The 22,928-nt window shown below is 48.2% G+C and overlaps 1 protein-coding gene across 3 annotated transcripts in view; it reads left to right on the top strand.

Annotated features, from left to right (window-relative positions):
• KIRREL3 (kirre like nephrin family adhesion molecule 3) overlaps window positions 1–22,928 on the top strand; it is a 403,514-nt gene that overhangs the window by 279,619 nt on the left and 100,967 nt on the right. For all 3 annotated transcript variants that reach the window (XM_054647558.2, XM_077189823.1, XM_077189824.1), the window contains 2 exons: window positions 10,138–10,287; window positions 14,189–14,338. In XM_054647558.2, the coding sequence (XP_054503533.1) occupies window positions 10,138–10,287; window positions 14,189–14,338 (300 nt within the window). The remainder of the gene's footprint in view (window positions 1–10,137; window positions 10,288–14,188; window positions 14,339–22,928) is intronic.

Genomic DNA, 22,928 nt, shown 5'->3' on the forward strand with positions numbered 1-22,928 from the left:
GGAAAAGTTCTGTGGATTCAGGTGGGAGGTTTTAGGTCCCAGGAGTGTCTGTGCAAGACTCCTGCAGCTGGGGACCTGCCACCTCCTTTCTGAGCTACAAATAGTTATCATCCAAAAAGCAGCTGGAGTTGCCACAGAGAGAGCTGCTTGGCTTGGCTGGAATTACCAGGGCAGGAGCATCCCCTGCTCTGTTCTCCCCCCTGAGCCCATCAGCCTGGCCTGGGGAGCTGTGCCAGGACACTGCAGCTTGACAGGAGAATAAATGGTGATTTCTTATTGTGCCACTGGTAACAAAATATTTCTTAGAGTCGTTGGCAGTGCTCAGTGGAGCCAGGCCTGCAGGTGGATCAATGGGAGGAAATCTATTCCCCTCTGCTCCTGTCTCCATGAGGGATTGGTGCTCAGGGCCTGCCCAGGGTTTCCAGTGCCTCTGGAACAGCTGCTGGTGCCACTGTCCCTGTTCCCAGCAAGGACAGGCATCACCTGTGCCCTGAGCAGCCTTGGCACAGGCTCAGAGCTTACAGCTGCCCCTGGAGAGGGAGCCACGGCAGCCCAGGCACTGGGAAGCTCTCACACCTCTCTGCCACAGCTTTAGTGACACCACCAGCTTTGCCTCTTGCTGACCCCTCAGCTCCTCTGGCACCCCCCTGCAACTGCTTGCTTGCTTTTCCCCCTCCTCCCATGCTGGCCTTGGGTAAAACACCACCTAATCCAGTTTGCTGCCTCTGTCTCCAACCCTGCAAAAGTCCTGTGTGCTCCAAAGCACACATCCCTGCTCTGGCAGCTTGTCTAATAGGAGATAACGCTGCCTGCTCAGAGCTTGGTGTATCTGGGCAGCAGGAGAGGCTGGGAGAGCGGAGCAGCCTGGAGCCATCATGGGAGCTTGGAGTCATCCATGGAGCCAGGAGCCATCCAGAGAGCCTGGAGCCATCCAGAGAGCCTGGAGCCATCCACAGAGCCTGGAGCCATCCAGAGAGCCTGGAGCCATCTATAAAGCCTGGAGCCATTCACAGACCAGGAACCATCCAACGGAGCCTGGAGCCATCCACAGAGCCTGGAGCCATTCACAGACCAGGAACCATCCACGGAGCCTGGAGCCATCTGTGGAGTCTGGAACCACCCATAGAGCTTGGAGCCATCCACGGAGCCTGGAGCCATCCATCCATGGAGCCTGGAGCCATCCACAAAGCCTGGAACCATCCACGAAGCCTGGAACCATCCACAGAGCCTGGAGCCATCCATCCACAGAGCCTGGAGCCATCCCTGGAACCAGGAACCATCCATGGAGCCAGGAGCCATCTGTGGAGCCTGGAACCATCCATGGAGCCTGGATCCATGCATGCAGCTGGAATATTCAGTGTGATCCAGTCTGTACGGTCACTTGAATGCTGCTCTTTGGCACCTCGATGCAGTACATTAGTTTGTTTCCTATCAGTGCAGCTCCCAGGAGCAGGCCTTTAATCTCACAAGAGGTAATTCTCCAGGCTGCTGCTGGGAAGAGTTTGCTAATAAATATCCCACGGTAAGGATACTCTTACACCTTTCCCAATCGGCAGCTAATAGCAGAGCAGCGATGACATTTCAGCCCTTTCTGCATGGCTGATCAAACTCCTCACAGCGACTTTGAAAGCAGTGCTGGGATTTCATGTGGGTATCAAAGCCAGCAGAACACTCGATAGTTCAGATCTCTTGCCTCTGTGACTAATAGACAAAAAGAACTCTGAAAGGTTTAATATCTTACTCAAAATTTCCCTGTTTCCTGTTTGAAGCTACTTAGTGGACACAGTGGGATGTTGATGGTTCCTCTCAAAGCAGTGCTAGGAAAATATCTGACATCACTGTGGGATGAGCTCAGCGCAGCACGTGGGCTTGCTGAGAGCTGGTCACGGCCAGGAGACCATGCGTTCCCAGGGGCCAGGCAGGAGAGCAGAGCACTGGCTTTGCACCTTAAACTCTGCTCTGGCAGCTGGCATTAGGACCACAGGGTCATTTATTTGAAAACGACTTAAGATCATCAAGTCCAACCCTCAACCCAGCACCTCCAACATATTCATCACTAAGCCATGTCCCCAAGTGCCACATCCACATCTTTTGTGAACACCCCAGCAACAGGGACCCCACCCCTGCCCTGGACAGCCCCTTCCTGTAGTCATGATATTTTCTGAAAAATCCCTTTGCCAGGATTTTTCTCCTGAGAAGCCTCAAAGGAAAAGAAAAATTATAATTATCTGCTGCTGTGGAGTGCAACAGGTGCATCTTTGATTGGTCCATGGTGGTTGTTTCTAATTAATGGCCAGTCACAGTCAGCTGGCTCGGACTCTCTGAGATTCACGAGCTTTTGTTATCATTCCACTTCCTTTCTTTGCTAGCCTTCTGATGAAATCCTTTCTTCTATTCTTTTAGTATAGTTTTAATACAATATATACCATAAAATAATAAATCAGCCTTCTGAAACATGGAGTCAACATTCTCATCTCTTCCCTTGTCCTGGGCCCCCTGTGAACACCACCACACCTTCCAATGCTTTGCAACCCTTTCTGTGAAGAACACTTTCCTTAATATCCAACCTGAACCTCCCCTGCTGTCACGTGAGGCCATTTCCTTGTCCTGTCCCTTGTTCCCTGGGAGCAGAGTCTGCCCCACACCTGGCTGCCCCCTGCAGCCAGGGAGTCGTGGAGAGGGAGAAGGTCCCCCCTGAGCCTCCTTTCCTCCAGCCTCCCTCAGCCTGTCCTGGTGCTCCAGCCCCTTCCCCACATTCATTGCCCTACTTTTCATTGCTTTTTCCTGGGCATCCCTTTGGCTTTGATTTCACCTCAGTGCATCCCACACCTTCCCCTGGGAGCTGCAGAGGTGGAACCAATGGGGACCCCCAGGCTGTGCTTCCAGGGAAAGCCTCATCTCCCTGTGTGCCTGTGGGTGAGCAAGGCACGAGCTCAGCTCCTGCTTCCCTCCTCTGCCAGGTCACACAGCTGGTCAGTGACCAGCACCATGCATACACCTGAGTCATCCCTTGACTTTGTGCTGTGCTTTGGTTTCTTTCAAGTTGAATAATTCAGCACTGAGGCCATGTGAGCTGGACTTACGCAGTCTCTTCAAAAAAGGCCAAACTGACATTTTTGTTCAAACAGATTTGATTTTATTTTCTCCCCAAGGAAGCCAAATTTTAAAAAACAGAAATCTTATGCAAGGGCTGAACTCAAGCTACCTCTCTTATTTGTGCAGTGAAGCCCAAGGCAGTGTCTGACATGGCTGTGGCCATCACCAGCAAGGGGCTGTCCTGTGGGGAGGCTGATCCACATCCCCTCACTGAGGACAGCATCACTGTGCCAAACCTCTGCTCCTGTCTGGGCAGCCACAGCTCTTTGCTTCTCTGATGCTGTAGGAAAAGCTCATCTCTGTCCTTGTCTGGAGAAATCCTTGCCCCTGGGAACTCGTGGCTCCCTCTTCCCTGTGCTCTGTACCTGGCCAGGCCTTGGGCTCCACCTCAGTGCAGGTCTGGGTGTTGTGTCCCACCAGAGAGGGAATTGGGCTGCAGGCAGGTCATGAGCAGCTCTGCTGCCTGCACAGCTCCTCCCTGTGCTTCCCCATGACTGACAATTCCAGAGAGCTTTGTAAATAATGTAAAGCTTTTGTCTGCTTGCTCTTCCTCCTCATCTGAAAATCAATGTGGGCGCGTGTTCTGGAGCACGATGGGCCCTGTGCAGGGGCTCGGTGTCCTTGGCTCCAGGGAGGGGACCCAAAGGAGCACTGGGAACCAGCCTGTTTGTCACAGAGCCACAGCAGGAGCTGTGTGGGGTGGTGCAGAGCCAGGCCCTGCTCTGCTGGGGATTGTGGGCACGGGGCCATCTCTTCCCAACCCTCTCCATGACCAAGAGACAGCTCCATCTCCAGGTGTCGTGCCACAAGAAACCAGCCCCAAGCTGGGCTGATTTTCCTGAAATCAGCTGTAATTTCAGCCCCTGGGCCAAAATGCCCTGATTTCCATCAGGTGGGATCTGCTTGGTCTGAAGCAAGCCCCTCCTGGGATGTTGTGTAGGATTAGGATGTCTCACAGCAGCCCTTGATCATCCTCCCACCACGCTTCGTGACGGCTCCAAGCTGAGGGAGGGATCAGCTCTTCCCACTGAGGGACAAGGAGAATGTCCCACCACTCCTAATCACCAGGCCTTTCATTTCAGAACAGTAATATTTTGACAAGGAGCTCTTAGTCCTCCTTCTCCACTTCTATGCTCTCCTCAACAAAAAGGACTAATTCTTTTCAGAGCACAATGGACATTCAAAGCTTCACTTACATAAAAGCAGCCACAATGTCTCCATTTCTAATGAGTCATTGTTCCCTCGGTGAGTCCCTCGCTTCCTACTACAATACTCACTCCTCTTGGGTAATGAAAATTTAACTTTCTGCTGCTCCCGGTTGCTGGTTTGGGCACAGGAGGCTGCAAGCTGAAATAATTCAGCCAGGAACTCATGCAAACAGATTTCAGCCTTCAGAGAGCTTTAAAAGCCTGTCACAGACTCTGGCTTTAGAGATGGAAGGGGCTTCAAGGTCCTGCTGCAGCACAGACCGTGGCAATATCATTGTGTAGGTGCCTTCCTCTGTTTTCTGGGTTGTTAAACAGGATTTTCGGGCCTTCTCACCATCCGTGGGCGTTGAGACATCTGAAAAGCAATGCCCTGGCACTGGCAGTGTTATTTCCCTTGGAAGTCACAAACAGAGAAGAGTCTCAGCCTTTGTTTGAAAGAACAAGGCAACATTACAGAGAAACACTGAGAAACAGGAGCCACACGTACAAAATCCATTAAGGAAATAGAAAGAGTTCTAAAGTGGTTCTCTCTTTTTTCCTCCTTTTTTCTTCCTTAAGCTTTTATGACACGCTTGTGACTTCACAAGGATCCAGCCTGGGGTTTTTGAAAGCAGGGTTAGTGTTCTTGCCTTCTTGCTCTTCACCGTGGTGCCTTTATTGTCCCCTTTTGTTCCTGCCCTTGGGGGTTTCAGTGGCTGCAGAAGTGCCCCCCATGAGAGAGGCTCCTTGAGGAGCTCGGGGCCAGCAAGGGGGTCCTGCTGGTGCCTGGCAGTGTGACAGTGTTCACAGGGGTCTGAGGATGAGGGAAGAGACGAGGATCTGACTCCATGTTTCAGAAGTCTTGATTTATTTTTTTATGATATATATTACATTAAAACGATACTAAAAGAATAGAAGAAAGGATTTCATCAGAAGGCTGGCTAAGAATAGAAAAAGAAAGAATGATAACAAAGGCTTGTGTCTTGGACAGAGAGTCCAAGCCAGCTGGGCTGTGATTGGCCATTAATTAGAAACAACCACATGAGCCCAATCCCAGATGCACCTGTTGCATTCCACAGCAGCAGATAACCATTGGTTACATTTTGTTCCTGAGGCCTCTCAGCTTCTCAGGAGGAAAAATCCCAAGGAAAGGATTTTTCATAAAATATGTCTGCAGCACTGGCAGCTCCTCAGAGAGAGGGGCAAAGCAGCAAGCAGGAGGAGATGGGAAGGCTCTGGGACCAAGAGCTCCTCTGGTGACAGCAGGTGACCTGTGGTGACAGCGCACATCCAGCTGCAGGGCAGCTCCAGAGTGCAGTGGGACACTGCGCTGGACCCTGGCCAAGTGGCTTCATTAGCATCTCATTTCCATAGCTGTTTGCTTTTAAAACAAAACAAAAAAATTCAACAACGAATTCAGAGCCCTGAGCTTTGCTTCTGCTCAGAGCATGTCTGTGCTGGATGGGCAGATCCTCAATGGACACTCTCAGGGGCAGAGTCAGTGCCCAGTGACTCCCAGTGAAGTTCCCAGGAAGCCAGGCATCAACTCAGTCATTTCCTTGAAAATATTCCAAGTCTTCACACTTAAGGAAAGATGGGATGTGGAAGTAAAACAGGGCTACACTTGGGTTGGGGGCACGTGGACATGTTGTTGCATCTCCCTGCTTTGTTATGCAGCACTTCCCAAATCCAGATTTGGGGATGCTTTGTGCAGCAGGAGATGACAAGGACAGGGGTGATGAGGGTGCCATGCCTGGACTCTTGTTGGGCTCATGTGGTGAGCTGTATCTGCCTCTGGGGTCCAGCACAGGAAGGAGCTGGAGCTGCTGGAGCCAGTCCAGAGCAGCCCACGGAGCTGCTCCAGGGCTGGAGCCAGGCTGGGAGAGCTGGGGGTGCTCACCTGGAGAGGAGAAGGCTCCAGAGAGAGCTCAGAGCCCCTGCCAGGGCCTGAAGGGGCTCCAGGAGAGCTGGAGAGGGACTGGGGACAAGGGATGGAGGGACTGGACACAGGGAATGGCTCCCTTGGGCAGGGCTGGATGGGATATTGGGAATTGGGAATTGTTCCCTGGGAGGGTGGGCAGGCCCTGGCACAGGGTGCCCAGAGCAGCTGGGGCTGCCCCTGCATCCCTGGCAGTGCCCAAGGCCAGGCTGGACAAGGCTGGGAGCAGCCTGGGACAGGGGAAGGTGGCCCTGCCATGGCAGGGGTGGAACTGGATGGGGCTTTAAATTCCCTTCCAACCCAAACAATTCCATGATTCTCAGATGAGCTCCTATTCTGCAGAGATTTGGATTAACCAGTATTTATGGCTGAAACTCTGTATAGTGGAAGGGGAGAAGCTGGGAAGCTCCTGCTTCCCAACAGGTTGGAGTGAAACCTCCTGCTTTGAAACCAAAGCGTCATTTTGTAATTCCATTTTAAACATTCCTAGAAAAATACCCAACTGACATCTCTCAGCCCATTTTCTTGTAGCTAAAAACGCTCAGCCTGCATTTGTAAATCACCCTTTCCCAATCTTTCCTCATTTTCAGTTATTTTCTGTCAAGTATCTTATCTCCCTTAAAACTTTTCTGCAAATTACTTGTTCCTTTGACATTAAGACATAAGCTGCAACGTGGACAGGCCTCTGATCTTCCAAACCCAGTTAAACCCAGTAATCAGACTTTAAGCTGATTTGAAAGTGAGTTGAGCTCTGTCTTCAGTACTTTTTTCTTTTTATTTTATCTGAGATTTAGGGAGAGATGATCCTGCTGTGGAGCAGGGACTGGGCCAGGTAATGCTCTTAAGGTCCTTACACCCATCTTTCCTCTCCTGTGACTGAATCTGAGCTGTTTGTAGCTGAAATGGAGCCTTGGATGAATAAAAAATGGGTTTAAGTGACAATTCTTCACACTGAACAAACACAGGGAAGGAAAATACAGGAGACATATGCCATGTTTCTGCTCTGATTTTCCATGGCCATCAGCTCGTCTTTAAAACAAATCAAGAAATAGGAGAAAAAGGAAAAATAAAACATAAAAAGAGCTTCATTTCCAGCAGCAATTATCAAATGAAGCCTGTGCTTAATGGGCATTTGCAGAGGGCACAGACACCACTTTGTGCCTCTGCGTTCTCATTAGAGCTCGTGCAGCTCCCAGCTGACAACCTGATAATTCTCACTGATAAAACAAATCTTTTTGGGTTATTGCTGCATTCCTGCACTGTCCCTGCTCGCCCAGCTCTGCCTTGAGAATTGTCAGGATTACAGAGTGAGCTGTGAAAACCCAGTTAGTGGGTGGAAAGTATATATTAAAATAAAACAACAAAACAACAAAGCAAAACACCCACTTTTTCTGCTTTCTCAGTTTTCTCTCTCATCCCATTTTTCCCTGTTGTCCTAGAAGTGTTTGTCCTTTATGAATCAAAAAAAAAAAAGAAAAATATGGAGCTACAGAGCTGACTCATATTCCCTTTGAAATCAAATATTCAAATCTCAGCACAAAGGTTTGTGTCAGAGGCCACCATGACTTCCAGCGAGTGCCTCCCAGCAGGAAAAACTGGAATCTCCTCTGGAATTAACCTGCCCTGTTGTGCAGGGAGCACCATGCCAAGAGCCACCACTGTGGCCTTTTGGAGTATCTGGGGTGAATATCAGAGTTCCTTGGAGATATGTGGGTGCTGGAGACTTGGGATCTCCAAAATACCCACAAACAAGGTGCCCAAGGTACTCCTGGAGATCTGCAAAAATTCCAGCTGGGCCTTTTACCTTCCTGTAATCTAATACATATGGAATTTCATAAGGGCAGCTCTGCTTTTCCCTGTGCTCCTTTAGGTGGCTAAGAGTGAGCTGAAGCTATAATAAATTAAATTGAAATATAAGCACTCATGTAGGGGCGCACGTTGGTTCAACAGCATGAGCTGAAAAGTGATGGAGCTTTGGAGCCCTGCCCTGTAGGAAAGGCCCTGCAGCTCATCTGGAAACAAGTTCAGATGCAAGAACTTGTGTCACACTTAACCTTGGTTCTGGATTAATCATCAGGCAATGATTAAATGTAGTCGGTGTAAATTAGGATTGAATTGATTTGGGGTGGATCACATGGAGACTGTCCCACTTTGACAAATTGGTTTTCAAGAGGAATTTTTCCTCCAGCCCAGTTTCCTTCCATGGACTGAACAGCCACTCAGTGGAGGGCACAGCCTCTGATGCAGGGCCATAATTCCTACCCAGAGACCTCCCGGTCCTACAAACCCCACAGGTAACTCACTGAGGGGCAATTCAGTGCTTCTGCCTTCCCCCCAACACCTTTATCCCAGATCATCTCCTGAATCCAGAATCAGAGCAAGAATAAGTGAGGGCAGAGCAATTGGGATGCTCTACAACCAACTCCCACAAAAAACTGTACCCACAGCAGCCCAGATATCAGCAGATTTGAAATGGCCCCACATTTAGGATCTTCCAGCTTCAGACTGTGGCTTTGCAGGGGGATTTTGGGGTTGTCCCATGCTCTCATTATGGAAAGAAAAAGAAATATCAGGATTTAACACTTTGAATCCCTGGAACACTTTCAATCCCTGCAACGTCCAAGGTTGGATGTGGCTTGGAGCAGCCTGGGATAGTGGAAGGTGTCCCCACCCATGGCAGGGGGTGGAATGAGATGAGCTTTAAGATCCCTCCCAACCCAAACCATTCTGGGATTCTCTGATTCTCTGAATAATTTTCAATCATGGCAAAGCCAAGGGAGAGTGAAAATAAAACTTAATGCTGAGTAAACTCTGCTGTGGAAGAAGTTAGAGTGACTGGAGTGCTTCCCATGGAAAATGAGAAGTGCCATGTCACACCTGAGGTGTGAGACATCCCACCATGGCAGGAGATGACCCGGGGCTGGGATTTGTTATTGCAGCATTGCAGGTAGGGAAGGGTGAGGAGAGATTTGTGAGTTTGACAATGCAGCTTTGAGAAAGGCAGTGCTGAGGCAGAGCTGGGCCTTCCCTTCCCCTCCAGATGTGTGGGAAGTTCCCAGCAAATGCCAGGAGGTGACACCTGGGGAGGGAGCAGAACAGCAGCAGTTGGTTGTTTCCCAGTGTGTTTTATAGCAGGTTGTTTCCTTGCACATCCTGATTTCAGAGAGCACACGAGGTGGGAGCAAGGCTCAGAAGCAGAGGATCAACATCCTCTTTTATTATGTGTAATATAAAATATTGCTGCTGCTGAACATCCTGCTGCTTCTCTGTCTGTGATCGTTGTGGCTGAAACACTACCACCACAATTTGGAATAAAACTGTTACAAGAAATGCTGGTGCCTCTTGGTTGGAGCTTTTTTCCCCCTCCCCAGGGAGCAAAAATATTGCAAATATTTGTCTGTCACAAAGTGCTGTGTCCACCTCTGGGTCCTCAGCACAGGAAATATGTGGAGTTTCTGGAGTGAGTCCAGAGGAGGCTGCAGAGATGCTCCAGGGCTGCTCTGGAGCCAGGCTGAGAGAGCTGGGGCTGCTCAACTGGAGGAGAATCCAGGGAGAGCTCAGAGCCTCTGCCAGGGCCTGAAGGGGCTCCAGGAGAGCTGGAGAGGGACTGGGGACAAGGGATGGAGGGACAGGACACAGGGAATGGCTCCCAGTGCCAGAGGGCAGGGATGGATGGGATATTGGGAAGAAATTCCTCCCTGTGAATAGGATAAGCTTTAAGGTCCCTTCCAACCCATTCTATCATTCTATGGGTCAATCACGTAATTAAGCAAACACATAATTACGAGCTGCTGAGCTCAGTCTCCCATTTGTGCTGTGCCAGGAGCATCCTGGCCTGCTGCATCCCAAGGAAGTGCATGGTGTAGGAAGGCACTGCAGAGCTGACAGTGTCCTGTTCCTCTCTGTTCCTTGCAGGCCAGGCGTCCTCGTTCACGCAGCAGCCGCAGGACCAGGTGGTGATCGCGGGGCAGCCGGTGACGCTGCTCTGCGCCATCCCCGAGTACAATGGCATCGTCCTCTGGATCAAGGACGGGCTGGCCCTCGGCGTCGGACGGGACCTCTCAAGTAAGTGGGGACACCCTGTTAGAACCCTGGGGACTGAGGACTGTAAACTTTCTGTACTGGCAAACACTGACCCTCAAGAAAACACTGCATTTGACCATTGTTGAGAAGGATGAAAGTTTGACAGGAAAGTCTCGCAGATATGTGTGCTTGGCAGAAAGATTTTTAAATGTAGAGTCTGATGAAGGAATAGAGATGGAAGCAGATTTTGATATAGAAGAAAAGAATTGCTGAGCCAGTCTCACTGGATAACCAAGAAGGCAAAGGGTGTGTTGGTTAGAAGGGGTTTTTATGGCTTAGAGCAAAGGATAAACCCACCCCAAACAAGAAGATGTTTTTACCAAGCAGAAAGAGAGCACAGGCAAACAAGTCAGCAAATGTTGCAAGTAGAAAAAAGGTCTCAGAATTTTCCACTGCAAGAAAACTGAAAAACAACTTCTAGCTTAAACTGTAATGTACTGACTGTGAGTGATTGGAGAATAGCAATGTGAATATGGTAATTACAGTAGTTATGATAGGCTATAGATAATAGTTAAGGTATAGATTGGTTCTACTCTATTGAGATGCTCAGCAAAGAAAAGTATAGAATGCAATGTAACCAAAAGAAAAGTATAGAATGCAATGAAACCAAAACCAAAGGGCTCCAGGCCTGCCTGCAGCTGGAGCTGACAGCTGTAGGCACAGCTCTGTCACCCACACTCTGGACTGCTGTAACCTCTTGGATGGAATAAACTGCATTTTGGATACAATAAACTGCATTTTGGATACATTAAACTGCATTTTGAAGAGCCCCTGGAGTCCAACATCAGGCTCAATCAGGCTCTTACTAATCATAAAACTGTAAAAAAATCTTCTAAAAAATAAGTCAGGACCCACCTGTTCGAACTCTAGTTACTAAGAATTTTAAACTTTCTGTACTGACAAACACCCCAAAGAAAACACTACATTTAACCTAAAACCATAAAAAAACCTTCCAAAATGAAATAATAAAATGAAAATTATATACGTATACTTTAAACAAAAGTGTATAATATCATGTAATAAAAAGCTTAAAATTTAAAATTTTAAATTATTAATATATTTCATATATAATATAAAATAATATAACTTTTAATATATATAACAAAATAAAAGTTTTTAAACAAAAAACAATCCTTCTTCATAAGTTTAAATAAGATTATATCATTAAATACAAAATAAATACAATTAAAATAAATTATTAAAATTAATTAATAATAAAAATAAATATAAATAAAGCCATAATAAAAATAAATAAGAATAGCAATAATAGATCTAAATAAAATAAATAATTAATTTATAATTATAAATTATAAATTTAAATATAAACAAAATAAAACAAGTCACAAATAATTAGTTATTAAGGTAAAAATAAAACTGATTTCAGTGTCATTTCTTAATTAAACAATTTATCCATAAAAAAACTTATAAATAAAATACAACTCCCTTTTTAACATATTAAAATAAGATACCATAAAACTCATAATTTATAAAACTGTAATATAAATAAAAATTAATAAACTTCTAAATCCAAATGAAAAATACCATCTCACACATTTAATCCCAACTTTAACCAAAAGAAAAAAAAAATCCCCTCCCACCCTCCATAAACAAGGAAAGCAGGAGCTCTCCTCGTCCAACATTTATTTGGGGAATTATGTTTTCATTTCAACTCCAACACCTTCCAGTCCACCCAAAAATAGGCACTGATGCCTGGAATAAATTAAAATCTGTTTTGCTCTTACCTGAAACAAATCTATTGGCTCCCACAGATGTCGCCTGACCCTTTGTAAGGCCTGGCTTGATTTCCTTGGAAATTAACGTCACCTTTCCAAAATATGGGATGAAATGTTTTATAAATTTTGCAAGTGCCTGTTTTGATATTCTCAAAAACAAAAAGAACCATAGAATATCCTGATTTTGAAGGGACCCACAAGCCTCTGTTTGCTTTGGACAAGTGTTTGTGGCTTCCTCAGGCTTTCGTTTTGACAAATTATAGTTTGGTGACCAAATTGCTCAGAAGTCACATTCCTTAGTCCCACATCCTCACTGGGATTGAGGGTTAATTGCAGCTGGTGAAGACTGGTGCAATACTGGGGAAGTTTCGAGTTTATTCTGTACATTTTTCTGGAAAACACTAATTTGGAACTGAAATATTTCACATGAATAGGAAGAGTGTTTGCTGGAAACAGCCTGGGAGGACATGGAGCCCTTCAGGAGCTGCAGTGTCCCCCAGGCTCTGCAGAGTTTGTGCACGTGTGACACTGCTCAGCTCCCAGTGACCTGGGAGAGTTTTCCCCAAGGCAAGAAGCAGCATTGAGAAACCAGGGGAGGCTCCATGCCTTTTGGTCTCCAGGGACCCTGCTCTCCCCTAGAGTGCAGTGCCTGCTCCTTCTTTCCCTCAGTTTTTTATTAATACATATAATTGCTCATTTAGAGCTGTGCCTGAGTGAGCAGCCCCATCTTCGCCTGTTTTTCAGAGCTCTGAGCCACAATTTTTGCATCTATTAGAGAGCTGAGCTTCCCATGCAAGACCTTGCAACACGACTGAGTAACAAGAGCTCCAGTGAAGTAGGGAGCTGATGTGAATGACTTCCACAATTAACAGAGCCAGGGCTGCTGGAAGCCACAGGAGCTGCCAGCTCGCGTGATACCAGCTCAGCCAGTGTCTAATTAGCACAATACAAACAAACCCATCATTTGTACTCCTCGCGGTTCAGGAGAGCAAATCCTGCTGTTGCTAACTCGAGAAACAACAGAAGCACAAGTGTGTGCCAGTGCTGTGTTACACAGGGCATTGGGCACAGGAGGACCCAGGGGTGGCACCTTTCCTCCCGTGTGTCCGTCCTGTGTGTCCAGCCAGGCTGACCAGGGCTGCAGGTGCCCCCATGTTGTTTTGCACTAAATTGTTATTTAGTTGTTTGCACTGAATGTTTGGTAATTTGCACTGTTCACATGATTTGTATCCTATGACCTGAACAGCCCACCCAGACACGGATTCTTACACCCCCAGACCCCTGTCCAAGCTTTACACAGAGCTAATCATGGTTGTATTCCAGGGTGTCACCTCAGCTGACTCCAGGAGCTGAGGCTATTCCATGGTGGATTGCAGAGGAGCAGGAGGTGGTGGGTTTCCTGGTGGAAGGGCTCACCCCTTTTTCTTGCCCAGGGAGGTTGTGAATGCCCCAGCCCTGGAAGGGTTCAAAGCCAGACTGGAGAAGGCTTTGAACAACCTGATCTAGTGGGGGGTGTCCCTGCCCATGGCAGGGGGACTTGGATCCCAATGATCTTTAAGGTCAAAACCAAACCTTCCAACACTTAACATTCTATGATCCCATGATTCCTTGGGATTTCAGTTAATGCTCCTTCATCAGCAGTTTTTTGAACCTGTAGAGCAAAACATGCAGTCTCTTTCCTGGATTTGGCAGGTTCTCTCTCTCTCTTTGGGCTGGGTGCACAGGAGAGGAGGAAGCTGCCTGGATCCTGGGAATTGCTGTGTGATGCTGGGGCTCTGGATCCATGCTCTGCTCTCCTCATCCCTGAGCTCATGGCTCCAGCTTGTTGCAGCATATATTGCAGTTAAGACAGCCACGATACACAGAGTATCATTATACAATTTCAGAAAGCTTCAACCCATACAGAGTAACACCACACCACTTCAGAAGGCTTCAAGCATCAGCACTTCTTGTTCTTTAGTCCTCATGGTTCATGCCTTACACCTGTATTCCGTGGGTGATTGCTCAGCACACCTGGGCACTCCATGGCTCATTGCTGTCAGTGCTGCTCACAGCTGCACCCATGGGGGATGAGGCTCAGCCCCATCCCAATCACCACAAACTGTGTGCCTACCCCAGCTGCCTCCTGACCCGTGCTTTGCCTTGGGCAGGTTACCCACGCTATCTGGTCGTAGGAGACCACCTGTCAGGTCAGCACCACCTGAAGATCCTGCGAGCTGACCTCCAGGATGACGCCGTGTACGAGTGCCAGGCCATCCAGGCCGCCATCCGATCCAGACCTGCCCGGCTGACCGTCCTCGGTGAGTCCTGGCTCCTCACACCCTCGGGGTTTCTTGGGGTTTCACTGCCTTCGTGCTCACACTGAGTAGCTTTTGACAAAATGTTTTGCTGCTGGATCAAGAGGGCTGGGAATGAATCCATGGTGAGAGCAGTGGGGGAGCAGCTCAGTCCTGAGAACAGGATCAAAGGAAGCTGCTTGGGGAGTGAAGCAGCTCTGGGGTGGAGTATGACAGTTCTAGGAGTAACACAGCCACCAAGTGTTTGGCACTTCAGCTTTACAGATTTATGCCCCAATTCAAGAGAGTCTGTCCATAAATTTAAGCATATGAAGAGTGTCAGTGCCATCACTTATGCATTACCCTGCCTACAGGACCAGGACAACTCCACCCCCTGAGGAAAGACTGGTTTCATACTATGCAGTATTTTTAAACTATCTACATACTAATATTTTATCACCCTGTGTTTCTCAGTAATTCATCTTTCCCATGAGCAGCACAGGAGGATATTACCTGGAATCCCAAAATCATGCTGAGGACCTTTTTTTTTGTGGGAGATGGGTGGGGAGCACTGGCAGAGCTGGAGGGCTTTGTTGGCCATCTGGCAGAGCAGGAGGGAGGCTCTCCCCACAGGAGTGCTGGGAAAAGGCAGGCACGTCAGTGAGGCTTCCCAGCATGGACGTGGCTTCAGAGAGCTCAATGAAAATGGTATTTTTCTTAAGGAACTTGGACAAAACCCAGTCTGCGTTGCTGCTCCCACATTCATCCTGATTATTCAACCCTCAAAGTGAAACCATTTGCATATTTAAGTTTGTTTAAATTGAAGATTGGATTTCTTTTTTCCTTGTTGTTTTTATTCCTGGTTAGTTTCTAGGGAGAAAAAAAACCCACATTTTAAAAAGATCCAAATCAAGAATTTCTGTGCTTTTAGTCAGATCAACACTGATTAGTTCTAAGCACCCAAAACAAGTGAATTAAGGTACCAGCTGTGGTTGAAGGTGCACTTCTCTGGAGTCTGCACTATGAAAATGAGTTCCAATTCCTGGTTTGCAATCTCCCTTGCATTTGTTTTCCTCCCTCCACAACCCTACAACATTCCCTACTCCCAAATTTCACAGCTGCCATCCCTTCCTTCCCTGACCCTGATGATAATGATGATTTTCCTTTGATTCCTCCTTCTTCTCAATCAACCCTTGGCAGCAGCTCAGAGCTCTGACATGTGCCATATATGAAATAATCCTGGAAATGAATAGGAAAGGGGAACGTTGTCTTGCTCACCGACAACCCCTCCTTCTCCTGGGCTCCCTCCTTCTGTTGTGAAAGCAGAATACATTGTGGGAGCCAGACAAAAGAAATAATGTTATTTAATTAGAGCTAAAGATTTCAAAACTAATTTAGTCCCAGGGCGTACGTCAGAGATGCTGCGAAGCGTTGATTGAGCAGAGAGATGTTTTTGTGGATCAAAAGGAAATCGTTATTATCTTTGGGGTTATGGAATGTGTTGAATAGATGGTAGTTAATGTTTATGTGGATATACATAGTAGTTGCTAATTGGTACATTTACCTAAGATGTTCAGCAGCTTATATTTGCAGAGTGTTTTCCTTTTAAGAAAATTAAAGTTACAGCATGTTCAATTTAGGCCAAATCGATGAGCCAGTGTGGGTTTGGAACTGACTGGTAGCTCATCTTTAACTTTAGGGGTATTTATGCAGATGTTCTGAGGGGGGGAAAGAGATCACAACCCCAGGGCTGCCAGAGCTCCAGGAGCATTTGCATAATGCTCTAAGGGATGGACAGGGTGGGACTGTTGGGGTGTCTGTGCAGAGCCTGGGGTTGGACTCAATGATCCTGTGGGTCCCTTCCAGCTCAGGAAATTGTGTGATTCTATGACATTTCAGGCAGATTGGTGAGGTAGGAGTGATGATCTCACCTTTTCAGGGGGTTGGTGATCAGCAGTTCACACTGCTCCTTTGGGATGGGGTGTCCTGTGCTGGCAGCGAGGGCAGGGGCTGCTGTGGGACCCGTGCTCTGTGTTTTAGCCACCCCAGTGGAGGGGACAGATGTGGCACATGAAGAGTAGAAGCCTTAAGCCCCTGTGTTTCTGACAGCTGGGAACAATGTGCAGCCTGTCAGGCTAAACTCGCTGCATGACAGGGGGGTAACACGTGTCTGTGAAGGGGGAGAGACATTTCTGGTGCTTCCAGATGTGCAGCACCACCAGCTGTGCAGGCATGTCTGCTCTTAGCATGCAGTGTGTGAGCCTGCTGTAGTTGTGAGCTAAGCAGCTGTGTCTGGAGGGAGCTGGATCTCCCAGATTTCATCTCCCTGGGTTGGGAAGGGATGTGCCAGGCTGCCTGAGCTGCTCACAGAAGATGCCTGGGGGACGTTCCTTCATCCCAGTCTGCCCAGCTTCACTGAGGCTGCAAACTTCCCCTGGGCAGGAGAGAATCCCTGAGGCATCCCTGAAGCTGGGTGCAAACCATGCAGCTCTCTAGGAAGTGATCAGTCACAGCTGAGGCAGAGCTGAGAGGCTCTGGTGGCTGGGGGGGCTCTGGTGGCTGTGGGGGGCTCTGGTGGCTGTGGGGGGCTCTGGTGGCTGGGGGGGCTCTGGTGGCTGTGGGGGGCTCTGGTGGCTGGGGGGGCTCTGGTGGCTGGGGGGCTCTGGTGGCTGGGAGCCCAATATCTGCTGCTAGTTTCTCAGGGACTCACTTGGTTTCTCAGTGACTCGAAGCTCTTCAGCCAGCTGGGTGTTAGAGGCAGTTCTGGGGAACTCTATCCTGCTCTATCACCCTCAGCTTTGTCTCTGGAAAAATGACCCTGCCTGGTTTTTTTGTATGTGTTGGTGCTGCCTTGTCTATCCTTGCCAGATTTTCCACTTCCTTGGTATCAAGAAATCCCCTAATGCCTCCAGATTCAGGCTCCAGCTGCTGTCATTCATGTCTGACAACAGCTTTATGGGGCTGATGCCTCCTACCTCCCTGCTCAGATGCAGAGCTACACCATATTTTAATTAAATATTTAAGGTTTTGTCACATTGTTTTCAAATCTACATGGTTAAATGTAGTGGAACAGATCATTCCATAGCCTTGGAAGTCCAAACACTCAAACAGACGAGCCTATTACTGTCATCAGCATCAGGGAAAGTCTTTTCTTTGTGGAGTTCCAGGGACAAATATTGCTGGGAAATGTTGTTAATGCATCCCAAAGCTGGAGGGTTCCCCTTCTCCAGGTCTCCCTCACCTTCCCTCCAACCATTGCCCAAACTCTCTGGGGAAGGAGTCCCTGCCCAATCTCCTCAGGATATCTGCGCCAAGCAGGGAAGGTTCATAAATCTGATGGGATGGGATTTGTGACATATGGAGGCATTCAGATTTTTTGCAAGCAAAGGATGTCAAGGCAGTTTGGCAGGGGAGCCCAAGCCAGGCAGGCTCTGGGAAGCCACTGGAGGGCTATTTGCTACCTGGTACATCTCTAATGGCAGGCTGCTTAATTTATGATCTATTTAACTAAGCCAGGGTATTAATTAAATAAAGTAAGAGCCTGATTAGGACTTGGAGAAATTTAAAAATAAAATCAGGCAGCAATCGAGCGAAATTGCAAAGCAAACACTTTGGCTGTAACCACTGGAGAGTTCCCTCCAGTCTTCCATCAAAGCTCAGAGCAGGGAGGGCAAATACAAGAGATTATATTGCCAACAGATGTGTGTTGTTAAAATATGCATCTGCCAGCCGTGTAGCTTCAGGAGCCAGAGGGCTCGCTCGTGGATCCTTCTGCACTCGCGGGACCGTGAAGGAATTTGAGGCCCCGGCAGCCGAGCTGGGATTTGCAGACACGTTAATTAGCATTGAGTTCCCAGATCTCAGAGGCAGCCAAGCGAGGAGAAACTTTGAAGAGAGCTTTGGCTTCCCTGGGAGGGAGTGGGGAGGGAGAGGGGAGCCCTGGCTCACCAGGCCAATGTGGCCACAGCGTGGTGACACCTGGGCCTGCGGTGACACCTGGGCCTGCGGTGACACCTCAGCCTGCGGTGACACCTCAGCCTGCAGTGACACCTCGGCCTGCAGTGACACCTGGGCCTGCAGTGACACCTTGGCCTGCGGTGACACCTCGGCCTGTGGTGACACCTGGGCCTGCAGTGACACCTGGGCCTGTGGTGTCACCGTAGCCTGCAGCGACATGTCAATCGGCAGTGACATCTCGGCCTGCGGTGACACCTGGGCCTGTGGTTGTAGCAATGTATCTGAACAACTGAGGCCACATCGAGCACCAGCCATGCTGCTTGTAGTTATTCTTATCAGAGTCCTCTGGAATTCATCAAGGTTACTAAGATATAAATTGTGCTACATTAAGAAAGAAGAAGCTGAGAAACAGAATTCCAAGACCACAAGAAGTAGATAAAGGAGGGTGGTGAACCACCTGGACTGTAACCAGTGACATATTCTGAGAAGTGCGTGCAGAACATGTGGACAAGCCAGAGGCACCAATCAAGAGATGTGTGATCAGTGTGTGCAGGAGGGTTAGAATATATAAATATATAAATGTAAACAATAAAGGGATTCTGCTTAATCATATTGGTTAGTTGTCCAGGAGTCCTGATTCTCCAGCCTAGCCTACAGTGACACCTCGGCCTGTGGTGACCAGGGCTAGCAGGACCCACCATGCCCAGAGGATAGAGAAACAAGGACAATGAAGCAGATGGATGAGGTGTTGGGAAACTGAATGGCTCTTCTCCTTTGTGGCACCTTGGCAGGAGCATCCCAAGGCTGTCCTGGTCTGTCCTCCTCATCAGGAGATGCAGCACCTCCAGCCCAGTAATGCATTGTGAAGGCTGACCTAGAACAGAGACTGGACAGAGCTAAAGAATAAAGTAGGGATTTATTAAAAGGCCTCAATGGACACACCTTGGGCAGCACAAGAGCCGAGCCAGGACTACATCCAAGATGAACCAAAATGGTCACAAAAATGGACAACCGGTCATGAGGTCTCACACTTTTATCAGTTCTGCTCCATTTGCATCTTGCAGTTCATTGTCCAATTCCAGCTTTAGGTTATGAAGGCCCATCCTTCTTGTTTTTCTCTCTCCAGCCCACGTTGTTTGTGCTCTTGGGCCTGAGATTTGGATCATTTGTCCTTGGTCCCCAGCAGAGAAGGAATTGTTTTGTCTCCCTGCTCTGTGCCCAGAGCTCACCATCCCATAATGTGAAGCCTAGACCCACACACTAAAGCAGCACAGAATCTGAAAAATATAAAAGCTAAACTCTGAGGCATCACCAGCCACATACCTCGGGCTGTCCCAGGAAGCTCCCAGGCAGCACTTGCTTGGCACAGGGGAAAGGTTGGTCCCAGAGGTGCCAGTGGGAAATTGGCCACAAGCAGGAAAAGGCAATATGAGGGTGTGAGGAGGGAGGCAGGGGAGCTACTTCCAGAGACTTAAGGTGAATAATTGATAAGCAATTAACTTGTACCTTCACCTTTTATAGTCTAATTCCCTCTTTCCTCCCCTCCACGGCCTCTTCTAATATTAACTCTGTCTTCACGTGTGTCCCATTAGGAATAAAGCTTTCTTAAATCAACATGAATTATTTAACTCTACAGATTAAGTTAATTTGAAGTGAGAGCTCCTGTCTCTTTACAATGGCACAAGGCAGGGACAGGAGGAGGGTCATTGGGGTGTCAAATGCATCCACATTCAATCACAGCCATTTTCCTCTTTTTATTTTATTTTTTTTTATTTTATTCCAATCCTCTTTCTTGCCAAGTTTTTTCAGTCCTCCCCTGCAGAGCAGAGTAAGCATTTCCATTACCAGACATCTGCATTTCCCAGCTTTCAAGCTCTTTAGTGGAGTTTGATCAGGAAATAAAGAGGTTATGTCCTGAGTAAATGCCCTTTCTCAACATTTGTTTGTAGTGCTGAGCTGCAAGAAAAAAAGTGAGGAGGTGATGTTTCAAATCTAGAAACAGTTCAGCTTGGAACCCTTTTTCCATTCTTTTTAATAGAATTCAGTTATCTGAATGTAAAATTCAGAGCATGTAGAGCTGGGATGTCAATTCAGAACAAAAAAAAAAAAAAAAAAGTGGTGAAAATGTGATCATTTTCTTCCAGACAGTCTCTTCTCCTTGAACAACTTTAGGTCTTCACAAAGCTGCATTTTCTGCTGGGAATATTTTCAGTGGGAAAACAGCAAGTGGCTCTACTGGGAACGAAACAGAAACATCAAACAATTGAGCGCAAATCCCAAATAACCTAAATATTTGATGTCGTGTCTGAGCAGCTTAAGTTTACAGCTCTCTGAGCCAGCTCCTTCTGATAGCAGGGTGGCCAGGTTTCCTTGCTCTCATCCCTGTGTGGCTCTGGGGTGGGAAGGCATCTCCATGGGATTGACCATTCCAGAAAAAACCAGGGGCTTAGAGGTGAAAGGCAGCTACTGCCTGGAGCAGTCTAGAGCTGGAAAACAGACCACAGAGAGGGCTAAAAAACTGGGTCTTGAGATCTCCCTAGGTGGGTTTCACTATTGGAATAAATCACACAAAACTCCATTTTCTTCATGGTGGAAAAAGCCCCTACTTTATCCGTGTAACTCATTTTTATATAGTTTACAGACCTCGTGTGTAACCTCCAATGGGTTAGCAGCCTTCTTGCCAATTATTGGTTAGTAAAAGGTATTTTACTTGTCCATCAAATCTCTCTACTCTTCAGTTGTTTACCTATTTTCTTCACTGGTTTTCATGGGATAGGTTTAATGCTTATGCAGGTGTTAGTGGTTTTTCACCCAGGAATAGATTGTTATGTTAATGAACTGCTCACAACAGGATTGATTTCACATGGGAACTTGCAAAGTGCTAGCTTGACAAGGCCAGCCATCCACTTAACAGAGCAGGCCTGCTTTTATGAGGATTTTCTTTTATAATTTTTCTACTTTACTGCAACATTTCACCTGGGTGTTGGGAAGTGCTGCTTCCCCCCTTCTGAAGAGGTTTGCACCTTGTCTGTGAGGAGAAGGAGGAGGAGAAGGGAAGGCAGCAGCATTTGCATGAGCTCTGTTCTCCTTCCTTTGAAGGAGACAAGCAAAATTATATCTTTACATCCCCAGTAAGTACATTTGAGCTAGTGGTGGGTGCCAGGATGAAACTCTCAGTGGGACAGAGCCATCCACTTCAGGCTCTGCCAGGGCCACAGCAGTGAAGTAACAACTTTGCAGTCATACAAACATGGGGAAAAGAAAGCTAAGGAAAGGGTTTGTTTCACCTTACAGACATTAAAAATGGCAAATATAATAGAACCATGGAATGCTTTGGATTGGAAGGAATATTAAAGATCCTTTAGCTCTGCTTCCTTGCTCTTCCAGTATCCCAGGCTGCTCCAAGCCCCCTCTAACCTTGCCTTGGGAACTGCCAGGGATCCAGGGGCAGCCATAGCTGCTCTGGGCGCCCTGTGCCAGGGCCTGCCCACCCTCACAGGGAACAATTCCTTCTCCAGCTCTCCTGGAGCCCCTTAAGGCACTGGCAGAGGCTCTGAGCTCTCCCTGCAGCCTTCTCCTCTCCAGGTGAGCATCTCCCAGCCTGGCTCCAGAGCAGAGGGGCTCCAGCCCTTGAAGCATCTCCGTGGCCTCCTCTGGGCCCCTCTGCCAGGACAGGGCTGGGTGTGAGCAGGGGCTGGTGTTCAGTCACATCAGGGAAGTTCAGCAGGGCCAGGTCAGCATTAAGCAGATGCTGCCTCTGGTCCCTCAAACCCTGCTCCAGATGGGCTCACACAGTTCTTACAAACTTTGTATTTCCTAAATGCCCTGGAGTTGACTGATGCCTCCTCTCTCATGAAAGCTTCCCTTCCCTAAGCCCTCAGAGCCACACCAGCATTCCTACCTGCACACTGAAGTACCACAGAGTAAATAGGAAGAGACACAGATAGAAATGATTAATGTTCATGTTCCTGCACCAATCTGTGATTCCTTGTCTTGATGCAGGGAGGGCATCGTGGTTCTGACCCGTGGTTTTATCGAACACCAAGCATTTGGCTTTTCCCTGCAGTCTGCTGGGCTGGGCTGACCTGATGGATGCAAAGCACAGAGGGCTGATAAAAAAACCCTCCTGATCTTTAGTCATGCCTTTGTCTCTTCCCAGCCTCTTCTGCTGGCTCTGCCACTGCCCTGGCTCCGTTACTCTGGCTGTGGTGGCCATGAGGGTGCTGTGAAGTGAGGTGGGGGTGCTGGTGCCAGGACCCCTCTGTGCTGCTGTGCTCACCACTCATTCCTGTGCCTGCAGCCCCTCCTGCTCTGGGCACGGCCCCTCTGCACCTCACTGCACAAGCCAGCTGGGGGCCAGCAGCTCCCTGCACGCCCCACCAGCCTTTCCCTTTCCCCATCCAGCATCTCCAGCTGCCTGGGCTGCCCGTGGACAGCGGGCATTATTTGCTTCATGCGCTGCTGAACCGCTGACACCTCACATTCTGCACGAGCAAACCTCGCTTTGCTTTCACTCCTACGCACGATTCTCCCTCTTGCCAATCAAGACCCAGCTCCCCCATCTGCATCCTGCCCGTGCTCCTCTGCATCTGCATCTGTGCTCGCAGCAGCCCTTTGTGCCTCTCCCAGCTGCGCACGGAGGCGATGCCGGGAGCCC

Source organism: Agelaius phoeniceus, chromosome 23, assembly GCF_051311805.1.
Source record: "Agelaius phoeniceus isolate bAgePho1 chromosome 23, bAgePho1.hap1, whole genome shotgun sequence".
NCBI classification, from domain to species: Eukaryota; Metazoa; Chordata; class Aves; order Passeriformes; family Icteridae; genus Agelaius; species Agelaius phoeniceus.